The sequence below is a fragment of the Myiozetetes cayanensis genome, unplaced genomic scaffold (assembly GCF_022539395.1).
Source record: "Myiozetetes cayanensis isolate MyiCay16 unplaced genomic scaffold, myiCay2020 scf13, whole genome shotgun sequence".
Taxonomy (NCBI): Eukaryota; Metazoa; Chordata; class Aves; order Passeriformes; family Tyrannidae; genus Myiozetetes; species Myiozetetes cayanensis.
The window spans coordinates 9,373,882-9,395,717 of record NW_026086937.1 but is presented as its reverse complement, the minus strand read 5'-3'; the positions used below and the strand labels follow the sequence as shown (position 1 = coordinate 9,395,717).

General features: G+C 46.2%; 1 protein-coding gene across 5 annotated transcripts; it reads right to left on the bottom strand.

The window, feature by feature from the left end:
• Nucleotides 1-1,725: 1,725 nt before the first annotated feature.
• Nucleotides 1,726-21,420, bottom strand: SAP130 (Sin3A associated protein 130). Of its 5 annotated transcripts, XR_007627887.1 has the most exons (22): nucleotides 21,323-21,420; nucleotides 20,732-20,848; nucleotides 19,705-19,940; nucleotides 18,983-19,141; nucleotides 17,900-18,011; nucleotides 16,421-16,545; nucleotides 15,517-15,641; nucleotides 14,816-14,966; nucleotides 14,519-14,609; nucleotides 14,156-14,260; nucleotides 13,013-13,154; nucleotides 12,636-12,757; nucleotides 9,971-10,273; nucleotides 8,796-8,973; nucleotides 7,444-7,548; nucleotides 6,357-6,718; nucleotides 4,825-5,073; nucleotides 4,404-4,529; nucleotides 3,595-3,698; nucleotides 3,231-3,363; nucleotides 2,811-2,924; nucleotides 2,587-2,607 (listed from the first exon to the last, which is right to left on the bottom strand). XR_007627887.1 is itself a non-coding variant. In XM_050307919.1 (21 exons), the coding sequence occupies exons 2-21, from the start codon at nucleotides 20,841-20,843 to the stop codon at nucleotides 2,449-2,451; spliced, it is 3,180 nt and encodes a 1,059-aa protein (XP_050163876.1). In that variant the 5' UTR covers nucleotides 20,844-20,848; nucleotides 21,323-21,420; the 3' UTR covers nucleotides 1,726-2,448. The 5 variants fall into 5 exon arrangements, 4 of the variants coding, with proteins under 4 accessions (XP_050163876.1, XP_050163878.1, XP_050163877.1 ...); XM_050307919.1 differs by lacking the exon at nucleotides 3,231-3,363 and having other exon boundaries at nucleotides 1,726-2,607; XM_050307921.1 differs by lacking the exon at nucleotides 3,231-3,363 and having other exon boundaries at nucleotides 1,726-2,607; nucleotides 4,825-5,070.
• Between the last annotated feature and the right edge of the window lie 416 nt (nucleotides 21,421-21,836).

Genomic DNA, 21,836 nt, shown 5'->3' with positions numbered 1-21,836 from the left:
AGCACTGTAAAAAAGAACAAACGCAGAGAAGTAGTTACTCCGTCAAGGGTTTTAGGACACCTGGTAAAAACACAGGCGCTGTATCCAGTCTGAGACGAGAGAATCCTCTGCCAGCGGGTCGGTCTGTGGGATGAGAGCTACTGTAATCCAAGGTGCTGTGGCGGTGGGAGGTGTTCTCGGTGTACAGCACGGGAGGGGACAGAGGAAACCACAGGGCTACTTCCCAGTTACCTGCTGAGAACACAGGCAGAACCCCTGAGCAAGCTGAAAGGCAGACTTTGCAGATCCCAGGATACACTCGCTGCACATTCAACCCCAAGAGACAAAGAAACTGGCTCAAGATTGTAAAATGGCATTTGTGCACACCCTTCCTGATCTAAGCTTAGGCAGTAAGAGGCATGAAAACATGAGCTGGAGAAATGCAGATGAACATCACTGGATCTCACTTTCTCCTACAGAGTCACAAAGTGGTCTGGGTTGGAAGGAACCTCACAGCTCATCTCGTTCCACGCCCCTGCCATGGGCAGGGACACCTTCCACTAAACCAGGCTGCTCCTGGCCTTGAACACTACAGACTCTACATGATTTTCACAGCACTGGGGCAACGCTTTTTTGCCATTCTAAGGTTATGGAACAGCATCATCCTTTTAGTCTAGGCAGGCGACTTGAATACCAGTTTAGGAAAACTAAGGTTGCAAAGACTCAGATAAGAATACCTATGAGAACTAATTAACAGCAAGCTTTTAACTTTTGCAGTCCTTAAAAGAATTCTTTGCTCTCTTCCTTCGTAAATACCTCACACTTTGCTGGTAATGCCTTGGATTTAACCCAAAAGCCCTTTGTGAAATAGTTCCCAACCCAACAGAAGTCCACTTAATAATTGTGAATGAGCTTCTTGCAGTGTCCTCAGGAACCTGTGGGAGTGTTGGTAGTGTTTTATTACCCTGACAACATCAAATACTTGACCAGTTATATTCCTGAGGCACAAGAAACAAGCAGCAGTTTGATTCCCACCTTTTCATGTCTTACCTTTCCTTTTAATTCCAACATACACACCCACACGCTCCTTGAAGGCCTGTAAAACTGGAGGGGTATTTTTTTTTCTTTCTTCTAGCCAAGGGGAAAAAAAAATAAAAATCAGCAAACAGTTACTGTAAATTTCCTAATACCAAAGTCACAATATCATTATACTAGAATTGTATCTTACAATGGAAGTGGTTCATTGGAACAAGTAAAATCAAGTTAATATGAAAGACTGCCATCCAAAGCTAAAATAAATAGGGTTTGCACATGTTAAAAACACAAGAACAGTGCAAATATGGACATTCCACTTACTTCTCTAGTTAGAAAAATCAGGAAATAAGAACTAAATACTGGGTTTTTAAAATCCACGTTCTGAAAGGACTCTGTTCTGAATAAAGGCAAGATAACAGCCCTGTAACTGGATTCATGAAACTGAAGCTTCCTGCTGAGTAGACTAAAAATGAACTCATTTGGAAGCCTTTCTAAAATATTAAGGTTAAATGCACAAGTGCATGGGGGATAATCCATGTTCCATCTTTAGGAGCTGAACTGGGAACTGCTTTACCCTGCCCCTTGCTGCACAGGACACTGGCTGCTTCCCAACGTGCTCTTTATTCTTTCCACAGGCTTCTTCCAAGGCTTTGTTTTCGAGTTTGCAGGTTGAACAGTTTCACTGGTACAAAGGTACGCAAACTGCTCACATACAAAAACCTCCAATTCCTTTATTCGTGGTTTCAGGATGTATGTGGTACGTACAGTTAACATTACACCAGCTACAGGAAGCCCCTCTGTTGCAGGAGGTACTTCAACACAAGTATCCCAGAGCACCAACACAGACATACACACAGACACTACAATATCACTTTGAAATGATTTCCCCCCCACTTTTTTCCTCCTTTTTTTTTTTTCTTTTTTTTTTTTTTTTTTTTAAACTTGTCAGCTAGGGCTTTGGAGCCATTGGAGATTCTTTGTGGCAGATCCCCTGGTGCAGTGGCACTGGTGTAAGAAGGCTGCTGCTTCAGACACTGGAAGGTCAGAAGAACGGGAACTGAATGGGGTAACTGAAAGCGGTGTCATTCCCGGTGCTCGGAAGCTTGGCTGCTGTCTGGGTCCATACCTGTATGTCAGCCTCCTGGTGTCTCCTGCAGAACCTCCTGTCTTACAGGTGTGTCCATACTTGACACATCAGGAGGGTTAAACAAGTGGGACTGAAAAGACTTTAAAAAGGGATGAGCCTGAGAGAAACCTTTGTTCATTATGACAAGATCAAGGACAATCTCTTCAGTCACCAGGCTTCACGTGTCCATCTGTTCCCTAAACTCACCCTTTTTCGTCAGATGCTCTGCTTAAAAATAAACCCAAACTACAAAAAGGTTCAGCTCCATTCTGTACACGTTCTCCATTTCCAGAGTCATTAATCTGTCTTCAGACCTTCTCTTTTCGCTTTAATTTGGACACTTTCTTGACAGTTCCATTCTTGTTTAGAAGCTTCAAAACACGATCCTTGTGATCCAAGACCTTTAGCATGGAGTCTCGAGCCTCATTGATTTGATCCATCACGAGTTTACACCTCTGCATGTTCCCCTGAAAGGAAACACTTGTCATTAGCAGCAGAACGTCTGGTCTAAGCAATCCCTGTGCCTTTTCCTAACGCCTCTTGTAACTTACGACACAGGAAGTGAACCCACACGATTTTTTTTTAGGCCAGATTTAACTTTTATTAAGGCAGTAGGATACTTTATAATTAAGAGTGAAGCAGTTTTGGGTTGAGGGGCCACAGGACCTACCTGTATCAGTTCATTGATTCGATGCAAGTCGTCATCGGTCGCTGCCTTTTTCTTGGGAATGAGTCCCTCCTGCAGGGCAGTCAGTCTCTCATACACATCGTGCTCCAGGTTCGTCTAAAAAACATCAGTCCTTCATGAGAAGGGTCACTGCCAGGCTGGCAAATGCTCGCCCACATTAACAAAGCTACACAGAGACGGTGATAATCCATTCCCCTCTCAGCTGCTCCTGTCTGTGATTCGGAAGATGGAGCCTCCGACAAAGCACGGCACTATCATTCCTACTCACATCCTATTTACAGGATTTCTCCTTCTCTGAATAAACATGGATCCTAACCACAACGGCTTCCCCTACTTCTCACAATACTATTCCAGGAATGCAGAGGTTTTGGGGAGTTTGGTGCTAAAATGCAGAGCACCTACCTCACCCCCAACCTGAAACAGAAGCATCCAGGAATGTGGATCAGTGCTGCCTCCTCAGATCAGCCGCACCATCCCAAACAGACGCTTCTTCAGACCTGTGCATCAGCAGGAGGGAGTTGCCAGTTTTGATCATCTGTACAAAATACATCAGCTCTTATGTCTGGATCAAAACCAACACTCCAAGTTTCCAAGTCACTTATGCCACATTCCTGAGAAAGGGGAAAGCACATCCCACTCCCTTTGGGCACTACAGACCAGCTCCTTTATGGTATCCCAATGCACTGAGTTTGTAACAACATCCTCCTGTCTCACACAGCTCTGTGTTCCCCTGCGCTGTAGGAAGCTGGAAGCCCCATGTACCTACCAGCTGTAGCAGCTGCGCCGCACAGAGATGGACCTTCCACCCTTGTGCCCGACAGGAAACACCCTTCTGATTGGCAATCTCCTGCAGCATGGCCTTCTTCTCCTCTGTCACAGGAAACACAGAGATACGGTACTCAAATTTCAGGAGGGGGCCAGGCCTCTCTTCTCAAACGACATTAACCCAAGTCTTGCTCCCCCTACATCCTAATAAGTGACAATAAGCAATGTTTTGATTCAGACAGGGAAGTGACTTCCCATCTGCCACGCAGCTCACTGCTGCTCTCAGTAACAGGTTATCTGTATTTCCAGAAATATTATATTATAACCCATTTTTTCCCCATTTAAGGAATGCAGTGCTCAGCATTTCGAACACTCTGCATGAACAAGTAAAAGGCCATCTTGTACTACTATTCTCTCCTCAATGTATTTACACAGTTGTGAAAACCCAGTCTGCTTAAAATTCTAAGATACTAGCTAAAAAGTCTGAAAGACAGTATCTGATCTCTATTTTCCTCATATTAGGAAAAAAGTCTTCTTAAAAGCCAATTTGTTAGTTGACAAGACTAGTTACACTAAACCTAGAATGTTTGTGATTAAATTGGCAAGTGTTAGGTGGTAAATGACAAAACTCAACTGCAGCCTATCACCACAGTGGTATCTTTTACAAAGTGACACCTTTTATAAGGATCCCTTTCTCGAGCAAGTTTCCATCACTGTTCATCAATAACCACACCATTTTCTGTTTTACAAAACCACTGCTAATCCTGTGTGGCCTCCTTCCCTTCTGTCCCACCACACCCCGAGGCTGACCTTTGACCCGGACGTCGCTGTATCTCTGGAAGTGGTGGTAAGCAGCTTTCCAAGGGTTGCGGTAGTGGCGGAGCAGGGTGATAGGCGGCCTGGGACGCACAGGGACGTATCGTACGCCTTCCTCATCTACAAAAGGATCCAGGGAGAACAGCATTATCATCTCTGAGTAGTGAAAGCAGCAGATCAGCATCCACAGGAACTCAAGCAGCAGATCAGCAAGCTCGACCTCGTACAAAATGCGTGTTGAGAAAGGTCATTTTTCCTAACAGCACTATACAGAAAGTAGTGAGGAACAGATACGTGCATTCTCTATTACTCATGTTTAGGGAGTGGAAGCGTGACAGAGCACCTTCTCTGAGAAACAAACAGGAGAAAATACAGGCACCTGAATAAGAAAAGAAGACATCAGAGGTGACATTACCTATATACTCCTTAGGAGGAGACTTTCTCTTCTCTGCTTTCACCAGCAAACTTTTGGCAGTGGATTTCTCATCATCAGTGCTGTTTGTTTCCATCATGTCCCCTTCCTCTGTGGAGATGACATGCTGCTGCTTACGGGGTTTCTTCCTGGGCGAGGCACCGGGTGGCAAATCGCTTGGAGGCATGGAAAGGTTGTTGGCCAGCAGTGCCAAAGATGGAGACACAGTACTTGTAGTCAAAGGAGGGACTGCTGAGAGGAAGGAAAGAGGAGAACCCAAACCATCAGAAGAGTGAAGGTGACCTGTTGTTTGAACATTACCTCCAACAGCAGTTTCTGTTTTCAGCACATTGTGAGGAGTGTGAAGTGTACGAAAAGGCCAGATATTAAGCCAGCGGCAATTATTAGGACAAGCCTATAAGCTGAAGTCTTTAGTGTCTCATATACAAAGGCATAAAGAATGAGAGCAGAGCCAGTTGTCCCTCAGATGGTTTGTATTCAAGGCTTATGTTAGTTTAATGCTTCAGAAAGGAATCCATGCTAGCATCTGCCTGTGTTGCAAGCAAGTCCCTTTCCTCTTGTGGTAGGAGAGTTGTATGGAATCAAAGTAGGATTGCAGCACTGTCCTTGCAGGAGTCTGCTTGTACTGCCAGGCCCTCAGCACCCATGAGCAGGTCACTGCCCCAATCAACACATCTCTGGAGCTGGGCAGCAGCGAGGCAAGTAGTCTGAGGGGACACTCCCTGGTATTTGGAGGGAAAATCTCCATCAGCTGGGACTAAGGCTGCAGCAAAAAATTTCTGGGATGGGATCTCTTGACAATTTGGCATACCCACAATTGCCAGGAGGAGATAGAACCACCCCAAAGAGCTTAATGCTGTGCTCCAGAGATACCTATAGCGAGGAGCTGCTTCCTCACAGGATAACATACAGCTTCCAGGAGAGCAATAACACCAACAACTAAACCTGAACTCTGATAATCATGAACATGGGATGCATTCCTATAATTTTGCCACCATAAAGTGTCCAGTGAGATCTGTATAGATCTAGATTTTACTCCTCGTGCCATCTGATAGCAGCTATGGCCAAGCTGGATAAGTAAGGCAATACCATGAATATTTTGAAAATTTCTAAAGAAAAATATGCACAGGAGGGCCCTAGGAAGTCTTACTTTGGTCACGAATTCTTCACATACAAGAAAGGCCATTGGACCTGAACAGTAGATTTTGAGAGAAAACTGAATTAACTCAGCTGTTCCATAATATATTGGTACCACTGCTGAGCATGTGCATTTTAGGCAAGGAATTCACAGAGACTCTTAGAGGTTGGATCATTTGAACATGAACAAAGCAGCCACAATAACAAGTGATTTCATGGGAGATTAGGGAGAGAGCAAAGAAGTTTATGAGTAACAGGGCATATGGGAACCCTGGTGTTCTGTGCTAACAAGGAAGAGATATCATTTTATTTTCAGGATGGAAGTGCTGAAATCCTTCTATTCCTCCACTGTCTCAACAAGAAAAGAAGCCACCTACCAGACACCGGTCTCATGATGTCCATGGGCTCCATTTCTTCTTTGATTTTGATCTCCGGTACCACAGGGCCCAGCACTGCTGACAGAGCCCCACTCATGGTGGATGGGGGAGCAGGTGCTGCCACGATGGTGGTGGACGTTGGAGGAGCGGCCGGAACAGCCCCTGGAATGGTGGACAGTGCTGCTGCAGGCTGCGAGGTGGGGCTGGTTGCCGCGATGATGGTTGGAATGGCAGAGGGGGGCTGCTGGGAGGTCGGGGGCACCGCGATGGTGGGCTGCTCACTGCCTTGGTTAGACACCGCCTCCATAGACACAGGGACTGGAGTGGCCATGGACACGTGAATTTCAGGCTTTGGCTTGCCACTGTAACACAAACCAAAGCAGAACAAAGTGAAGCGAACTGTATCTCGGTCATGAACACCCAGCACAAAGTGAACAAGCCAAACTATAGTCAGACTATCCAGTTTATCCTGCACCCACCTGGCTCAGTAAAGTGTTTAACAACAGAAGGCGGCTTCATCTCGGTTACATTTCCTCCTCCGCTCCCTTTCTAATCCTTTGTATTTATTAATTATAGATACTATTTTTTTTCCACTGACTGTGAGAAGCAAATCTCATGACTAATTCCAGGTAACTTCAAAATACTTGTAAAAGGATCAAAACAGTTTCACAATGCAGCCAAGAGGAACTTTTACCCAAAGCTGTACTGGCCACATCCTCTGCAGGAGCTCTCACTGTGCTTAATAGTTATAAACCAATACATTTTAAAGCCACTGAACTCAACTGAAACAGGACAGAAGTTACCTTTACCTTTAGCCAGCATTAATTTTTAAGTACTACAGAATAAAAGTTTTGAGGTCTCTCTCCTTAGAACAGCAGAGGGGTTTTGTTTGTTTCTGTGAAAGCTCATCATCACAGCTTTTAAAGGCCACTGCCTCAGCTTCACAGCATTAATTCAAATTTTTTCCAACAAATTCAAAATAGTTTGCTTCCCAAAGAAAGAAAAACTCCCCAACAGCCAAAGAACACAACTCAAACAAATATAATGAAACTATTATGACGCAGTTGGCTGTTTCCTAGAGTCTTACCCAGCAGGCCTTGGTGATCCAGACGTGCTTCGCATGGTGCTCTCGACACGTGTGCTGGCCACTTCAGGTGGCTGAGGGGGAATTAAGCTTTTCCGGACGGCCAGCCTGTAAGAGACAGACGGATCTAGTACTCCCATCCCCCTGGTGCAAAGACAAACGCCTCTGAGAGCAAAGGAATCAGCTCTCTCTTACACCAAACAGGATGGGAGTTATAGCTGTATCACTGCTCTCTGTCTTCAGTATAACCAATTTGCTACACAGAGTGTCATTTTAATTTTCAGATTAGGTATTATATTTTGAGATAAAAGATCAGTTGCTCTGGCCTAGTCTCACCCCGACTTAGGGCTTCTCCAAAGAACAGCAGCTTTACTTTTATCCTGCCAGTCAGAGCACCTTGCTGGGACTGCTGGGTTCCAGCAGTGGACAAAGGGGTCTGGCCATGCCGCTGTCCGGCACTGCTGCTTCCAGACTGAGCAAATCATCTGGAGCTGAACAGTCCTCAGACAGGCACCTGCTCCCTTAGCTGGACTAGACTGTGTCAGAGCCTGACTCTGGAACCTCAAGCCCTGAGTATGGATGTTAGGCACCATAGGGTAGATTAAAGTATTTTAGAGGCTATTCAGTCTCCTATGGACCAGAAGTCAAATTGTTGTCTAAAATAATCAGCCTCTCAAATGGAAACGTTCTTTGGTGATCTACCTCTGCTTCTTTAATTTCTCTTAATAGTTTTACAGCCTGCAGCTTCTCTGCCTTAAAAAAAGATTTCCACCCAAATAAAAAAATATGCAATTTCAGTCTCACAGGACACATCAGTTCCAAACGTTTTCAATCGTTAGCTGGGAGGAAATGCATTGTTAATTCTAAAGCTGTCTCTTGCCTCTTTATTCAGGCATTTAAAAATAGACAGGCAATATAAAATATTTTAAGAGTTTAAGTTATTCCCTCCTTTTTCCTAATCAGATTTCACAGCAGGGTACTAATCCTATCCTTTCCACTCATCCACATATTCTTCCAAGAAAAGCACTGAAGACAAAGCACGGAATTCTAATTTTAGTAGATTATGAACTCTTTATTACACTAAGCAACAAAGCCTCAAATCCACTTTCCCTCAAAAGGTCACTTTCAGAAGCTAGGAGACAAACTGTCCTTCTCATTTTATTACTGACAGTATAGAAAACCATATCCTGCCCGGGGGGAGGAAAAGAAGTGTTTCACAGATCAGCAGGTTACTTGCAACCACTGCTGACTGAATAAGATGCTAGAATTTTTCTTATCTCCACTGAAACGATTCCATTTGGCCAGGCTGGATTGCACAGAAGTGTCATTCCCATGTCACCTTCAATTCTACTCACCCATCGGTGGCTGGTTTCTTGCGAAGGATGCTTGGGCGCGGGGAGGAGCCCTGGGCTGGAGCACTGGCACTGGCACTCTGGCTATGGGTTTGCACAACTGTAGTTGCTGCAGTAGCCGTGTTGAATGTGTTGCTAATAGGATTGGCGACAATGGTGGCTCCATCTGCCAAGACTACTGCTGGGAAGGATGGACATGGACACAGCACAGAGGAGAACAGAGACACAGAGGAGAAAGCAGCCGTTACTTAAAGAAAATGTGATGACAAAGCAGGTGCTTACAGAGCATATGTTGTCCATGCTCCCTGAGTCCCTCAGTCTCTAACTGCAGTGCTTTCAGACTGTTTTGTAAGCAATATCTTTGCCACAAGCAATCTGATCACTGAACCTTCCGCAGGGAAGATGGAAACTACCTCCTACCTAACAACTGCTGCTAGGGAAATAATCTTTTCCAGAAGACATGGAAAAAGCAGAAATCACTAGGGAGATCACCAACACAACTGGGTCAACAGAATAACACTCCTTGTAGAGCCCACATGGCAACACACGCCACTTGTAAGCAAGCTCCATAAGCCGTGTTCGCGTTCTGACCTCCTGCCAGAGCCTGTTTGGCCAGCTAAGGGACGCAGACTGTATGGATAGCTGGGAAGTCACCACACCGTCTGCCAGCTGTGCAACATCCTATTCCCTTGGCTGCCATATCCCTTTCCTTCAGTAAGTTGTTGGGGCTTCATCAGACCAATTATTTTTAATGAAAGATGGTTTCTCTCACAGCTCAAGATCAGGTTACCAACCACAGAAAATACCTGGCTGGATTCCGATTGTTCCTGGGATCTACTGCACAGCTGGAACAGTTAAGAGAACATTGCTCACTTGGAAGTTACTTTTCCCACAGGGAAAGGGAAAATCCCACTAAAGGGATTTGTTTAAGCTCAGGCACTACCAGTGTTTTCCACTGAACTAACCCATCCAAGGCTACCCACACGCTCCACCCAGTGTGTTTTAGAAATCAATCAATTCAGAAATATTTGTGGGGAGAATACACGCAGGGATGTATTCAGCGTCCACCTCTGGACCACAGAGACTGTCACAAGGTCATCAGTCACAGCCAAACGTGTAGGGCAGCGGATCAGCTGCTCTGCCTCAGCCCAAAGCGAGGACTTGTCTGGTGCTCTTACCCGAGGTCTTGGCGTCGCCCTGTGGCTGCTGGGCACCCATCGGTGCTGGCTGCAGCCCCTGCGCGCCGATGGGAGCGGCGGGGTGGAGTCCTTGTGTCCCGATGGGCGCTGGCTGGATGCCCTGGGCGCTGATGGGAGCTGGCTGGATGCCCTGGGCGCTGATGGGAGCCGGCTGGATGCCCTGGATGTGCCGGGCGTGGGACGCATCGACTGTCATCAGCTGCATGGGGTTGAGGTGGACAGTGGAGGCCACTCCAACGCCGGTCTGAGCTGTGATGGCCGAGTTGGGCGCCTGGGCTGAAACTGGGAGCAGCAACACAGGCACCTCGTCACACCTACCCAGCAGGTCACCTCAGCTTCCCCTACCACCTGTCACTCAAATACTAACTTTCAAAGACTATTTTTTGCTTTGAGAAATAAATTTGCCAGCCTGCTTGTTGCTGTAGTAAATTTGAGAGCAGAGAGGCCAGATTGTCTGCCAGAAGAATTAAACATCACTGGTGATTTTCACTCTATTTTTTATTTCAAATTGCAACAAGAGAGAAAAGATCAAGTTTAATTCTGCTTTTAGTTAGACTCAAATTGCAGCCTCAGAAAGCTGTGCTCTAGTTTTGCTCACTATCTTATTTTACAATACTTTTAAGTACCAACGCTTGGCATTTTCTCTGCTTAAAAAAATAAATGAAAAAAATGAGAAGCCTAAGTAATTTCTTATTCTCTGAAGCTGAGTCAACTCTGAAGTTGAGTACAACCTCATCTGGTTCAGAATAGGGCTCACAATTACAGGCTGGATTCCACAGCTCAAATAAACACAAAATATTTTAGTGGCAGGGTAATGTTCCCAATGGAACACCTGCTCTAAGAAGTTCTATTAATTTGAATAAATTCACAGCTCTAAACAACGACTACTCCATCTTTCCAGATCCACTATACAGCGTATTACAGTTCTCCCAGGCAGCACTTAACAATACTGTTGGACCATCTGAACTCCCTGGATCTCCAGATTTCCAGTCTCTACAGAGCTGCAACAGGATTTCTGCAGCCACACACAGAATGCAAGGGTGAGCTTGCCAACAATGGCCTTGCTTGTTAACAGTGCAGAACAAGCTGGTTTTGTCATGGACACAGAATTTCCATCAAGTTCTTGTGCTGGCAAGGCATTCTAAAAACAGCTGTCAAAAAACCTGAAATCTGCACCAGGTCCCTGAAAATGTCTCTGTGTTAAGCATGTCATATTAATTCTTAGTGGAACACCTTACACAAAACATTGTTGTTGCAAAACTTTCTATCCAACAAAATCCTTCTGTGATACTATGTAAAACATAACCAGCATTTGGAAACATTCTTCCTCCAAATTCTGCATTAAACTCTCCTATCTCAGTGAGTCTCCTCTGTATTTTCACCTAAGCCCTCACCTGGCTGTGCTCCTGGCACATCCCTCCTCATACCTTGAATCCTCTGCTTTCAGCTGTCACCACCAGCTGCCATAATTAATACCTTCCATGGATGCTTCAAGTCAATTTAACAAGCAAAATGTCTCTGTGGATGAGCTCCTGATGAAGAACCTACATCTGCTTTTCTAAATATTAGCATTAGCCCACCATCAGCCCAGTACACTGTGGAAACTGGAACTCCTGACTGCGTGCAATCATGTTCTGTCAGAGAAGGTTTAGACTGGATATTAGGAAAAAAATCTTCGCAGAAAGGCTTGTCTAGCCCTGGCACAGGCTGCCTAGGAAAGTGGTGGAGTTCCCATCCTTGGAGGGATTTAAAAACATGCGGATGTGGCACTTGGGGACGTGGTTTAGTGGTGGGCTTGGCAGTGCTGGCTTAATGGTCAGACTTGATAATCTTAAAAGGTACTTCCCAACCTGAACAACTCCATGATTCTATACTTTCCCATTCAACAAATGGGCTTTCCCACCTCCAAGTCCTTCTGAGTTCCCTCTATACTGCTCATAGGTAACATGCTGCCAGCAGACACAGATATGCCACGAATATCCAAATCATGCACGTTCCTACAGTCTGGACAGTGGAAATTATCACATTAGAGAGAGACGTAAACTACCCCGTAAGGTAAAAATGCTCCCGATTTTGTCACAGGATGACATAAGTTTGGGTTGAATACATGGGCTCACACTATGCATCATTTTTTGAGTGCAAATTACTGCAACAATTCAAGTACATTAATTGCTCCATTCTTTAAAACACAACACTAACACAATTGTGCAATGCAGCTCATTTTTCCCCTTTTTGGTTCAGGTTTCTCTCTCAAACTGTACATTCATGTGGAAAGACATTAAAAGGGCTTGTCAGAACACCAGGGAATGAACATGCATCAAAGAGCTGGCTTGGTTTGGAGGAGTTGAACTGTTTTGATTTGTAGAATCAAAACCTTTTACTTACAGAGATGCAAACCCTGGGATACTGAATGTTAAACTCCTAAGGAAACTGTTATTACCTGGATTTAGTAGGCTCTGAAGTAGCTCAATACCACTTTGCCCATGAGTTTTCCCCTTAACCAGCAACTCATCTGAGACTTTTTGTGACCAATTGTCACAGAACCAAGCATGAAAGCCTTTGAGCTCCTTCTGTCACTAAAGCTCATATACAACCTAGAAGCTCAACAAAGCATCTGAGCCTGCTTGCCCCAAGTCGGTCTTACCTGGATACTGGCGGATGGTGGACACAGAGCTGGTGATGGGGGTGTAGGTGTGTGCAGTCAGAGGGTAGGCAGAGGGGGGGTATGTAGGTAAGAAATACTGGAACTGGACAGGCACCGACTGCCTACAGGCATCAAAGAGAGCAAGTGTCACACACACGAGTTCAACAGTCCCCCTTCAACCCACCCCCTGCACTTTGCAATCTCATCTGTCATACGCTATCAAGTATCTCAACTATCATGATTGCATCAAAACTACCAAATCCACCCCCCTATGTTTCTAAAACATTATTTCCAGCATGTCAGAGCCTAGAAGAGCAGCAGAGCACTCAAACCCCACTCACAACACACTTTCATTGACAGAGCTGTTCTCTCCCCACCTGTTGTCATTTCTGGTTTCCATTGCTACTGGGTTTGGAGATGCCCGGTGGCTGGACAGAGGTATGAGGTTACTCCTCTCTGCTGTGTAATCAGACTGGATCCGGGGAGAAGTGTGTGTGATTTGCTGGGGAACCACTTTAGCTGCATAAAGACAAATCAATCAACCGTCAAAGGAAAAGTTGGTAAGCACTGCAAAGCCAATATTAATTATCCTGCAAAAACAACTAATACTAATCCCTTCCTTCTCAACCCAAAACAACCCACCCCATCTCCAGATGATCTCCTATCCACAGTGATGATGTTTCCTCAACAAGCCAAAGAAAAAGGAGAACAAAGCAATTCTCATAAATTTATAACACAAAATATGGATATTCTAAATATATATATAAATTATACTTGCTAACAAAGTCCCTTCAGAGCTCAAATGAAGTTAATTTCTTTAGGATCAGCCCAATCCTTTCTGCTGTCAAGAACTGAGTTATCCAGGTTTTGAAAGCAGAACTTCCCAGAGATCAAGGCAGACAAGTATATGTGGACAGAGGCCATGAAAAGAAAAACACTGATGTACAAAGATACAACATTCCCCCCATGGAAATTTAGGATCAGAAAAGATATAAAATTTCAAAGGAACAAGGCAATCAGCAAGAAAAAAGAGAGAAACAAAAGGAAAATTATGCAGTTCTGTAGGAAACATCTCAGGCAGATTCCACATCCAGGCAAATAAAGTTCACACTTTAGTATTTTACCTCCAAATGAACACACTAATCAAACTCAACTAGGCTACACCTAACACCTCAAGAAGGAAGTAACTTACAAAATCAACTATGAAAGCCATATTCTATCACTAAGCAGTTACAACATTCAGTATATCCAGTGCAGGCTCTAAAATGCCAAAAGGCCCAAGTTTGTCTAAGAATTCAAGAGAGGAAGTAAGTGAGCCATTTGACTACTTACTTCTCCTAGAACATCTATTTCTTCCTGATATTAAAAGAATTAAAACAGCAGACCAGTTAATTGGTTTCTCCCAGCTTGACCTGATTTTCTTCCCCTCCTTAATTTGCTAACATGAACAAACACTGCCAGCATAAACAGAAAAATGGAAGCATCAGCTACATGTTCTCCTAAGAGCTGAAATCACTCACCAACTGGGATGTTTGAGGTCGTGACAGCTGTAGCATGGGAAGAATGCGAGGGCATTGTCATGGTAACAATGGTGCTTGTAGGCGCTTGGGTGTGAGATACAGAACCTAAAGGAAAATAAAAAAACTTAGTTAAGAGCTCTTTCTTTGGAGCCCTATCATGCCAGTGATGACCCCCACAAAAAGTGCAAAACCCCTAAACCAGACAACCTCCTCCCACAAAGAACCCAGTAATTGCAGTCTTTACCATGAAAAAAGAATTGCTCAAAAATTATCAGGTTCCATATTTAAAGAGGAAAGCCAACAAACAACAATAACAAAACCTACACCCCACGATGCTCCCACAATAGCATTATGAACACTCACCAGCTGTGGTTGCTGAAGCAATGGTATTTGTTGCCAAAATAGGTGCCACAGTTGCTGCTGCCACTGGAGTACCAGTACTGAAAATGGTTTTCTAGGAAAAGAAAAGAAAACCTTACAGTTAAAAGACTACTACATTTCAAATTTATACTTAGTATGGAATCATGTTGCACTGACTGTAAACAACACAAATTTCTGACCTCATCCTAAACTCTTTTCCCCAATTTAATCTTAGCCGTCAAGCTATAAAAAAAAGAGACATCTGAAGCAGCAAGAGGGTATTTCCTTCTTGCAGTTTACCTGAGCCATGGTGTGGAGCTGTGGCTTCTGTGTCCCTATGGCCGGGTGGGAGGGCAGCGTGATGCGCGTGGCCGTGTCCCGGGGCTGCGCAGGCCGCTGGATGCTGATGGCTGCAGAGGGCGGGTGCTGCTGGATAGACAGCGTGGGCCGACTGGAGAGAAACAAAAGGAATCATCAAGGAAACATAAAAGATAAAACACAGGGACGCACATCAGGCCTCGGTCTCCTCCCTGTGAGGGCAACGCTGCTGCCAAGCGCATGGCAAAACAAGGTAAGTAATTTGATCTACACTGTTCTGTCCTCACCTGCCCAACCACGAGGGCAGCCTTATCATAACTCTTATCAGTTCATAAAGGGGATTTTATATCAGGGATGCATTTCAACCTTCACGTGTCAATTTTCACTGTGTCTTCATAAAAAATACAGGCTGAATTAGCCACGAGTCCCTGCAACAGAAACTCTGCTGTCCAGGGAGCAGCACTTCAAAACTGTTTCATTAAGTTCTTTCCTTCTCACAACATAGAACAACACCTCATGTTTAGAGTTATTTTTAATCAAAGAAATGAAAGCATTTGTACTGTGCAAGCATGACTATTTTGATATTATATCATCCCACATCTAGAGGATTATCAGCTCTGGATGATGAACAAGCATTTCCCCTTGCTGCAGCCTCTGTCAAGGCAGAGCACTGTAGGTTTTACCTGAGGGTTGACTCTGTAGCATGTGCTGTTGTTGTGGTTATAACAGGGGACTGAGCTCTCATGGCTGAGACAGTTGCCACCACTGCAGGAGGAATAGTGCTTGAAGTTGTCACAGGAGGACGAGACTATAATAAAAAGAGTCAAAGAGAACATTTAGAAAGGAAATTCTGCTGTTTACAGAATAACTAGCAATTACTTGGTTAAAACTGGCTTCCCTATACCTTTGTCACTACGTTTTGGCATTCTGAGAAATTTACAGTCTTTCTGAATTGATCTGCAAGCTCCTAAGCAGATCTGTCCTGGTTTTTAACACAAGTAATGTCAAACGAGTCAGTAACAAAGTTAACAAGACCAGATCTCTTGAAGGTCTTTACGAAAGAACCCTCAGAATGAAAAGAAATCCTGACCCAAGTATACACAGAAAGTCAAAGGTGATTACATCGAGACCCTATCTGAAAGCACAAAGTGAAGATGTTTAACCCTCTATCCTAACACCCAAAACTAGCATTACTGTAGGAAGATAATATCTACAATCTTCTGCTTATAAACATACATAAGCTGAGATATACAAAAGCATATTAAAATGAGATTTTTAAAAATTCTGCATCAATTCATATATCGAAGAATAAATTAACAGCAGCACATTGTACCAGACTTTTCAAACTTTAAAACTTGAGCATGTCTGAACCAAATGGTCTTCCCAGCTTCTAAGCACTTTGGAGACAGATAAAAACCCACTGGCACTAAGTCCATGAAGGAAATAAAGAAAATAGACCTGGAAGAGAGCTGAGAGTAGCCTCAGCCCAGTAAATAGCCAAATAGAGGTTATCCACTACAGATGCATGTTAGGAAGAGTTTGGAGCTGGCAGCCAGTGATGTGCAGAGCTGCCTGGCTGCTACCTGCCTGGATTGGCTGGTGAATGATGTGCTGAACTGCTGGCTGAGCTGTGGCTGCATTTGGCAACTGGGAAGCTGGTCTCAGGACTGTAGTTACTTTGGAGCTGGACATCACTGCAGCAGCTGCTGCACCTGGGGAACAAACCAAATGCGTTAAAATCCTGTGCACTTAATGGCTCTGTCACCATCACAGACAGCTGACATTGGCTGCTGTTTCAGACCTAATGCATTCCAGAGGCACGTCAGCTCAGGGGATGTTGGCTTAAAAATAAGGCTTTCAACAAATATACCTAAGGTTCACACAAGCATGTGGGAAGGGTAGGTATTATTTTAAATTAATTTGCTTCAGTGGTACTTCTTATTCCCCTACAATATTACAGATAGTATTGCAAATCCAAGGTTTTCTTATTCCAAGCTATGGAAGTCAGTAGGAATAATTCAGCTTGATTACCAGGCTAATGTGTAAATAAGTCACTTGATACCAGCAATGACCTCACTGCACCTGATGAAGTTCAGAAGGCAAAAACACATGCAATAGAAGAAAACCAAAACAAAAAGTCTCTGCACAAAATAAAACAAGCAGCCACATCAACCCCTCACCAAAAAACCCAAAACTCCACACCAGTTAAACCTGCAATTCATTAATTTGTCTACTGTTTGATGACTCCTGATCATAAAAAAACACAGTAGAAGGCAAGAAGCCTTGCAACCAGTTGGTGGACTAGACTTCTGTACATGTCCTTAATTGAAATTATTACCTCAAAAGTTAATACTTAAGCCCAGAGAAAAAGAGCAGGAAAAAAAATAAATGTGCACTAAGTGAGAGTCCAAGTGTGGCAACTGTCCCCCAAGAATGAAGTGAACAACACTATTTTAGCTACAGATAAAGCTGCACAGTCCTTCCACCTGCTCTAGTTAAAGGAGATAAAGTTTTTGCTCATGTCAATTTATTTTTCTTGAGTGACCAAATAACACTGAATATAAAAGGAAACAGAAATAACAAATGGTACTTGGAATTCAGATCACTTTGAAGTTGAACTAAAAACCTAACCCATAAGATTTTGAAAGTAAAGCTGCAGTCAGAAATCAGATGGGTTGTATTGAGCACCAGGCTGCTTTAAGGGGCTGATCTCCTTACAAGCTCTAGCAAGCAAAATCCTGGGAGACAAGAGCCTGTAGTTATAACCAGCATTTAACTCGTGGCTAAATGCATACAATACGATGTGCTAGCATGCACAAAAATGCCTGAGTGGTCCTGTGACAGGGGAGTACAAGAACGTGTTTCACAACTGCCCAGCTGCCACTGCCGTAGGTGAGCAATGCTGGCTACCAAAAGCGTACATGACATTTCGCAGGGTAGGTCAGTCTCTACCAGTGGATATTTTTTCCTTGAAAGTGGTGATTGTTTTAACAGCACAGAACCAGACTAACAGATGTGCTGGTATCACCAGCTGAGAGGCTGTGAACAGAAAGCAGGGATGGTTACCTCGGGGCAGGTGAGAAGCTCCAATGTGCAGCGGAGGCCCGGGAGCGCTACTCCTGATGATGGACATCTGCACGTTGGTGGCCATGATATGATGCAAGTTACTGGGATGTCCCTACAGAGTTCAAGAGCAAAACAACAGTCAGCTGTGTTGACAAAAACTAATGGTCGCAGCATTACCATATCTAAGCCTCAAAAACAGCAAAGAGATTCAGGAGAAATACTTGGCATACCAAGGTTGCATACACTACAAGTTGAGAAAGAGGCAGGTGTTTGTACAGGATAAAGTTACAGAGCCTGCAGACACTGGAATATGTAAATACTTATCTGTTTCACTGATGTTTTTATGGTTGGTACTCAGGTGACAGTCACCCAGCAAACCACCACAGAGATGGCCTTTTTGCCACTGGTGACAGTAAGGCACAGTTTCATACCACGCCTCCAATAAAGCTGAGAGAACGGTGGGAGCCTGACAAATGCTGCAACAAATTAATTCTATTTTCTTATAATTCTAGACTTCCCAGGGATATTAACAGAGATAAATCCACTGGAACTGCTGTGTGTTCTTAGCCAGACTAACTCAAATACAACTAAAGGCAAAACCCTGAGGCTTCAGGGGGTTTAGAGATGAGTGTTCTGACAAACCAGTTTCAAATAAGAACACACTTCAAACACATGAACTGCTCACTAGTCTCTTCTAATCTGCTCCCAGGAGAGGTGAAGAACACCGTAGTGACAAATCCCAGCAGTTTCTCTGCAGTAGAAATTCTCCAAGTGGCACTGACACAGCAGGAGCTTTTAAGGATAGACTCAGGTTTTGGGCATGGCTCTTCCATCACAGCCTGGCTGTGCTACCTCAGTTGGATGATTACAACAAATCAGCAGCTTTGTAAAGAGCTGGTGACAAGTGAAGCTGAAGTTTAATGCTCCAAGCAGGACTGATCCAACAATCAGTGGCACTAAATAGGGAAACCTGCTTTCTTTACCTTCCCTCCTGCTGCAAAAAGCCCATCTCAGTTGTACCAGTATTAGATTTGATCTGACCATGCAGTGATATGGAACAGAAAAGCCACCAAAGAAACAGACCTGTTGCCCACTGATTGTTGCCACAGGAATTGTTGGAGCCTGTGGTATGTTGCTTTCCATGGTCACAGTCACCTGCCCAGGGACCTTCGTGGGAGCTGAGAGAGTAGACGGTGGAGCAGGAGCGATGGGCCGGCTGGGCATGGTGGGCTTCAAGGGAGGCTACAAGAAATGGAAAGACAGAAACATTGGCAACAAATGAAAGCTCAGGTTGAAGCAGAAATCATTTGGGGAGGGGGTCAAAGCCTGGAGAGAGAGTTTATGCAAGTATGGATAAATATTTGGACAGCAAAGATACTGAACATTTAGTTGTTCCAAACAAGGAGAGGGACAAAGAAAGTAGTTTTGTACTGGAAATATGCAGCTGCTAGTATATATCATGAGTCACCAGTGGAATCTGTCAGGGCTGTGGTATTGCCCTACAGACACTGGGTATTAACAGTTAATTTGGTATCTTGCAGAGAAAAGAGAAGATTTCAGAAACTGATTGAAATCACTGTTCTCTTAAGAGATAATCAAAATACACCTCCCTCAAAAATAACACTGAGATACTAGCAAGTGTATCATGTGGGCCAGCCCAACCCACACAGCACTGCACCCATTGGTAGAAGCAAGCAAGGAAAACTTCAGAAACAAAAGCAGAGAAGGCTTTGGTGTAATTTATTTTTTCTCAACACTAACTCGTAATACAGATTGGATTTTTTCCTCCTGTGAATCCTCATTACCTTCATAAGTCCATCTGAAAAGGAAAGTGGCACAGCTGGAGTCAAATGTGCTGGTGGTGCTGTCACTGTCACAGGGGCACCAGACTGGACAGGGTGGTGCTGTGTCAGCATCTGGACCTGTGGGTATGGCCGAACGACCACGGGCTCCTGCTTCTCCTCCCGAGGCTGGATGGAGCCACCGGGGCCCATGTGCTCTCTGGGAGCAACTTCTGAGTCGCGACTGGATTCATCACTCGCTAGTGAAAACAAAGAAAAAGGTAAACATTTTTAACAGGTTTGCCTAGGTCACCCACTAGGTCAGAGATGAGATGTCAGAAATGTCTGAATTAAAGGAACTCATCCTTACAGTTAAACCCATTCCAACAAGGAAAACCCCAGGACCTCTGGCACTGATTCTGCCTGTTCCCCTCAGAACTGATGGGCCTGGCAATGCTGGACAACGCAGGGTCAAGTCTGAGAAGTCCATTTAAACACCTTCTTTAAACAAAGATTGACTAACTTTGCTCTCAAGTGAAAAATACTTCACTATCTAAGTAACTACCATTAAGTCCCACATCCAACAGCATGAAAAACTCTTCATTTAATGCAATACGTAACTGAATATTAAGCTGCAAAACAAGTATAAACCCTCCTGAAAACGAAGCTGCTCTCCCCTCAGTCACCTCTGGTGGCCTGCTGAAAACCTGTCACTGTGGCAGGGACAGAGGAGCTGGAATCAGCGTTCCGACCCCATTTCCAGCTACATGAGACGTTCCCATGTCCACTCATCACTTATTCTAAGAACACACAGTGGACACAAAAAGGTGCAGCCGAGCAAAGACACTTGGCATCAAAGGCTGAACCCTGCCCGAACGGCGCTTTCCAGAGTAGGCAGCTAAACTGGTTCTCACGCTGTTTTCCCTACGCGTGACCGCGGCAGCTTTCAGGCCGGCCCCGCTCCTCCCGCCCGAACGGAAAAAGGGGAAGGGACGCCGGGATTGCTCCGTGCCGCTGGAGCTGAGAGCTGCGGGGCCCGGATCGCTCTTACCTGTGGCGGCGGGGGCGATGATCCCGGCGGAGCCGCTAGTGGGGATGGGCGGCGGCGCTGGTCCCAGGGCGGCGGGCGGCGCGCCCGAGCGGGGGAACTGCTGCGAGCTCATGTCACCTGCGGGAACGGCGGCCGTTACGGCGGGACACGCTCGGCCCGGCCCGGCCCCGCCGCCCCCGCCCCGCCCGCCTCCCCGGCGCGGCCCCCGCCCCGGCGCGCCCGCGCGGGCGGGGTCGCGCGGCGCGGGGCCAATGGCGGCGGGGCGGCGCTGGCCAATGAGCGCCCGCCGTGCCCGCCCCGCCCCGCCCGCCGCGCCGCCGTGAGGGCCGCAGGGCCCGGATGAGCCCGGCAAGGCGACGGCCCCGCCGCCCCGGCCCGGGTGCCCTGCTGCCGTCCCTGCCTACCTCCCGCCCCGCACGGCCCCACCCCGCCCCTCTCCGCTCCACTCGCCCCGCTCCGCAGCGCTTCCGCCAGCCGCAGGCTTACTCCCCTCCCCGGCGCCGCCGCGCACTTGAAGCGGCGGCCACCGCCCCCACGCTGCAGCCCTTCTCCGGGGCTGCCCCCGGCCCCCGCAGCGGGGCGGGGCCGTACCTGTGCCCGGGGCGCTGCCCTGCGCCGGTCTCCCCGCGGCACCGCCGCCGCTGCCGAGCTCCGAGGGCCGCTTCCGCCGCCGCAGCTGCCCGCGCCCGATTGGCCCGGCCCGGCCCCGCCCACCACGAGTTTACGCTTCTCATGGGCTGCCGCGTCCCCCGCGAGGGCCGCCGGGAAGTGTAGTCCGCGTTCGCCGCCCGGCGGACACAGATCTCGCGAGGCGCGGGAGGGGCGGTGCCGCGCCCGGGCGCGCTATTGGCCGCACGCCGCGAGGTTTCCGAGGAAACGCGGGGTGGGCGGGGCCGGCTGCTGACCACGCCCCCTTCCCCGCGCCCGGCCCGCTTCCCGCGTCCCTTATCCCGCATCCCGGCCTTGCCAGCGGGACAGCCGGGCACGTCCCTGGCCCTGTCTGCGGGAGACTCAGTTTTGCTGCTGAGCTCAGGGCGCGGAGACTTGGTAAATAAACCGATGGCGTCAATGAATTCCTGACTCCAACAGCCCTGCTGTGCCTGGC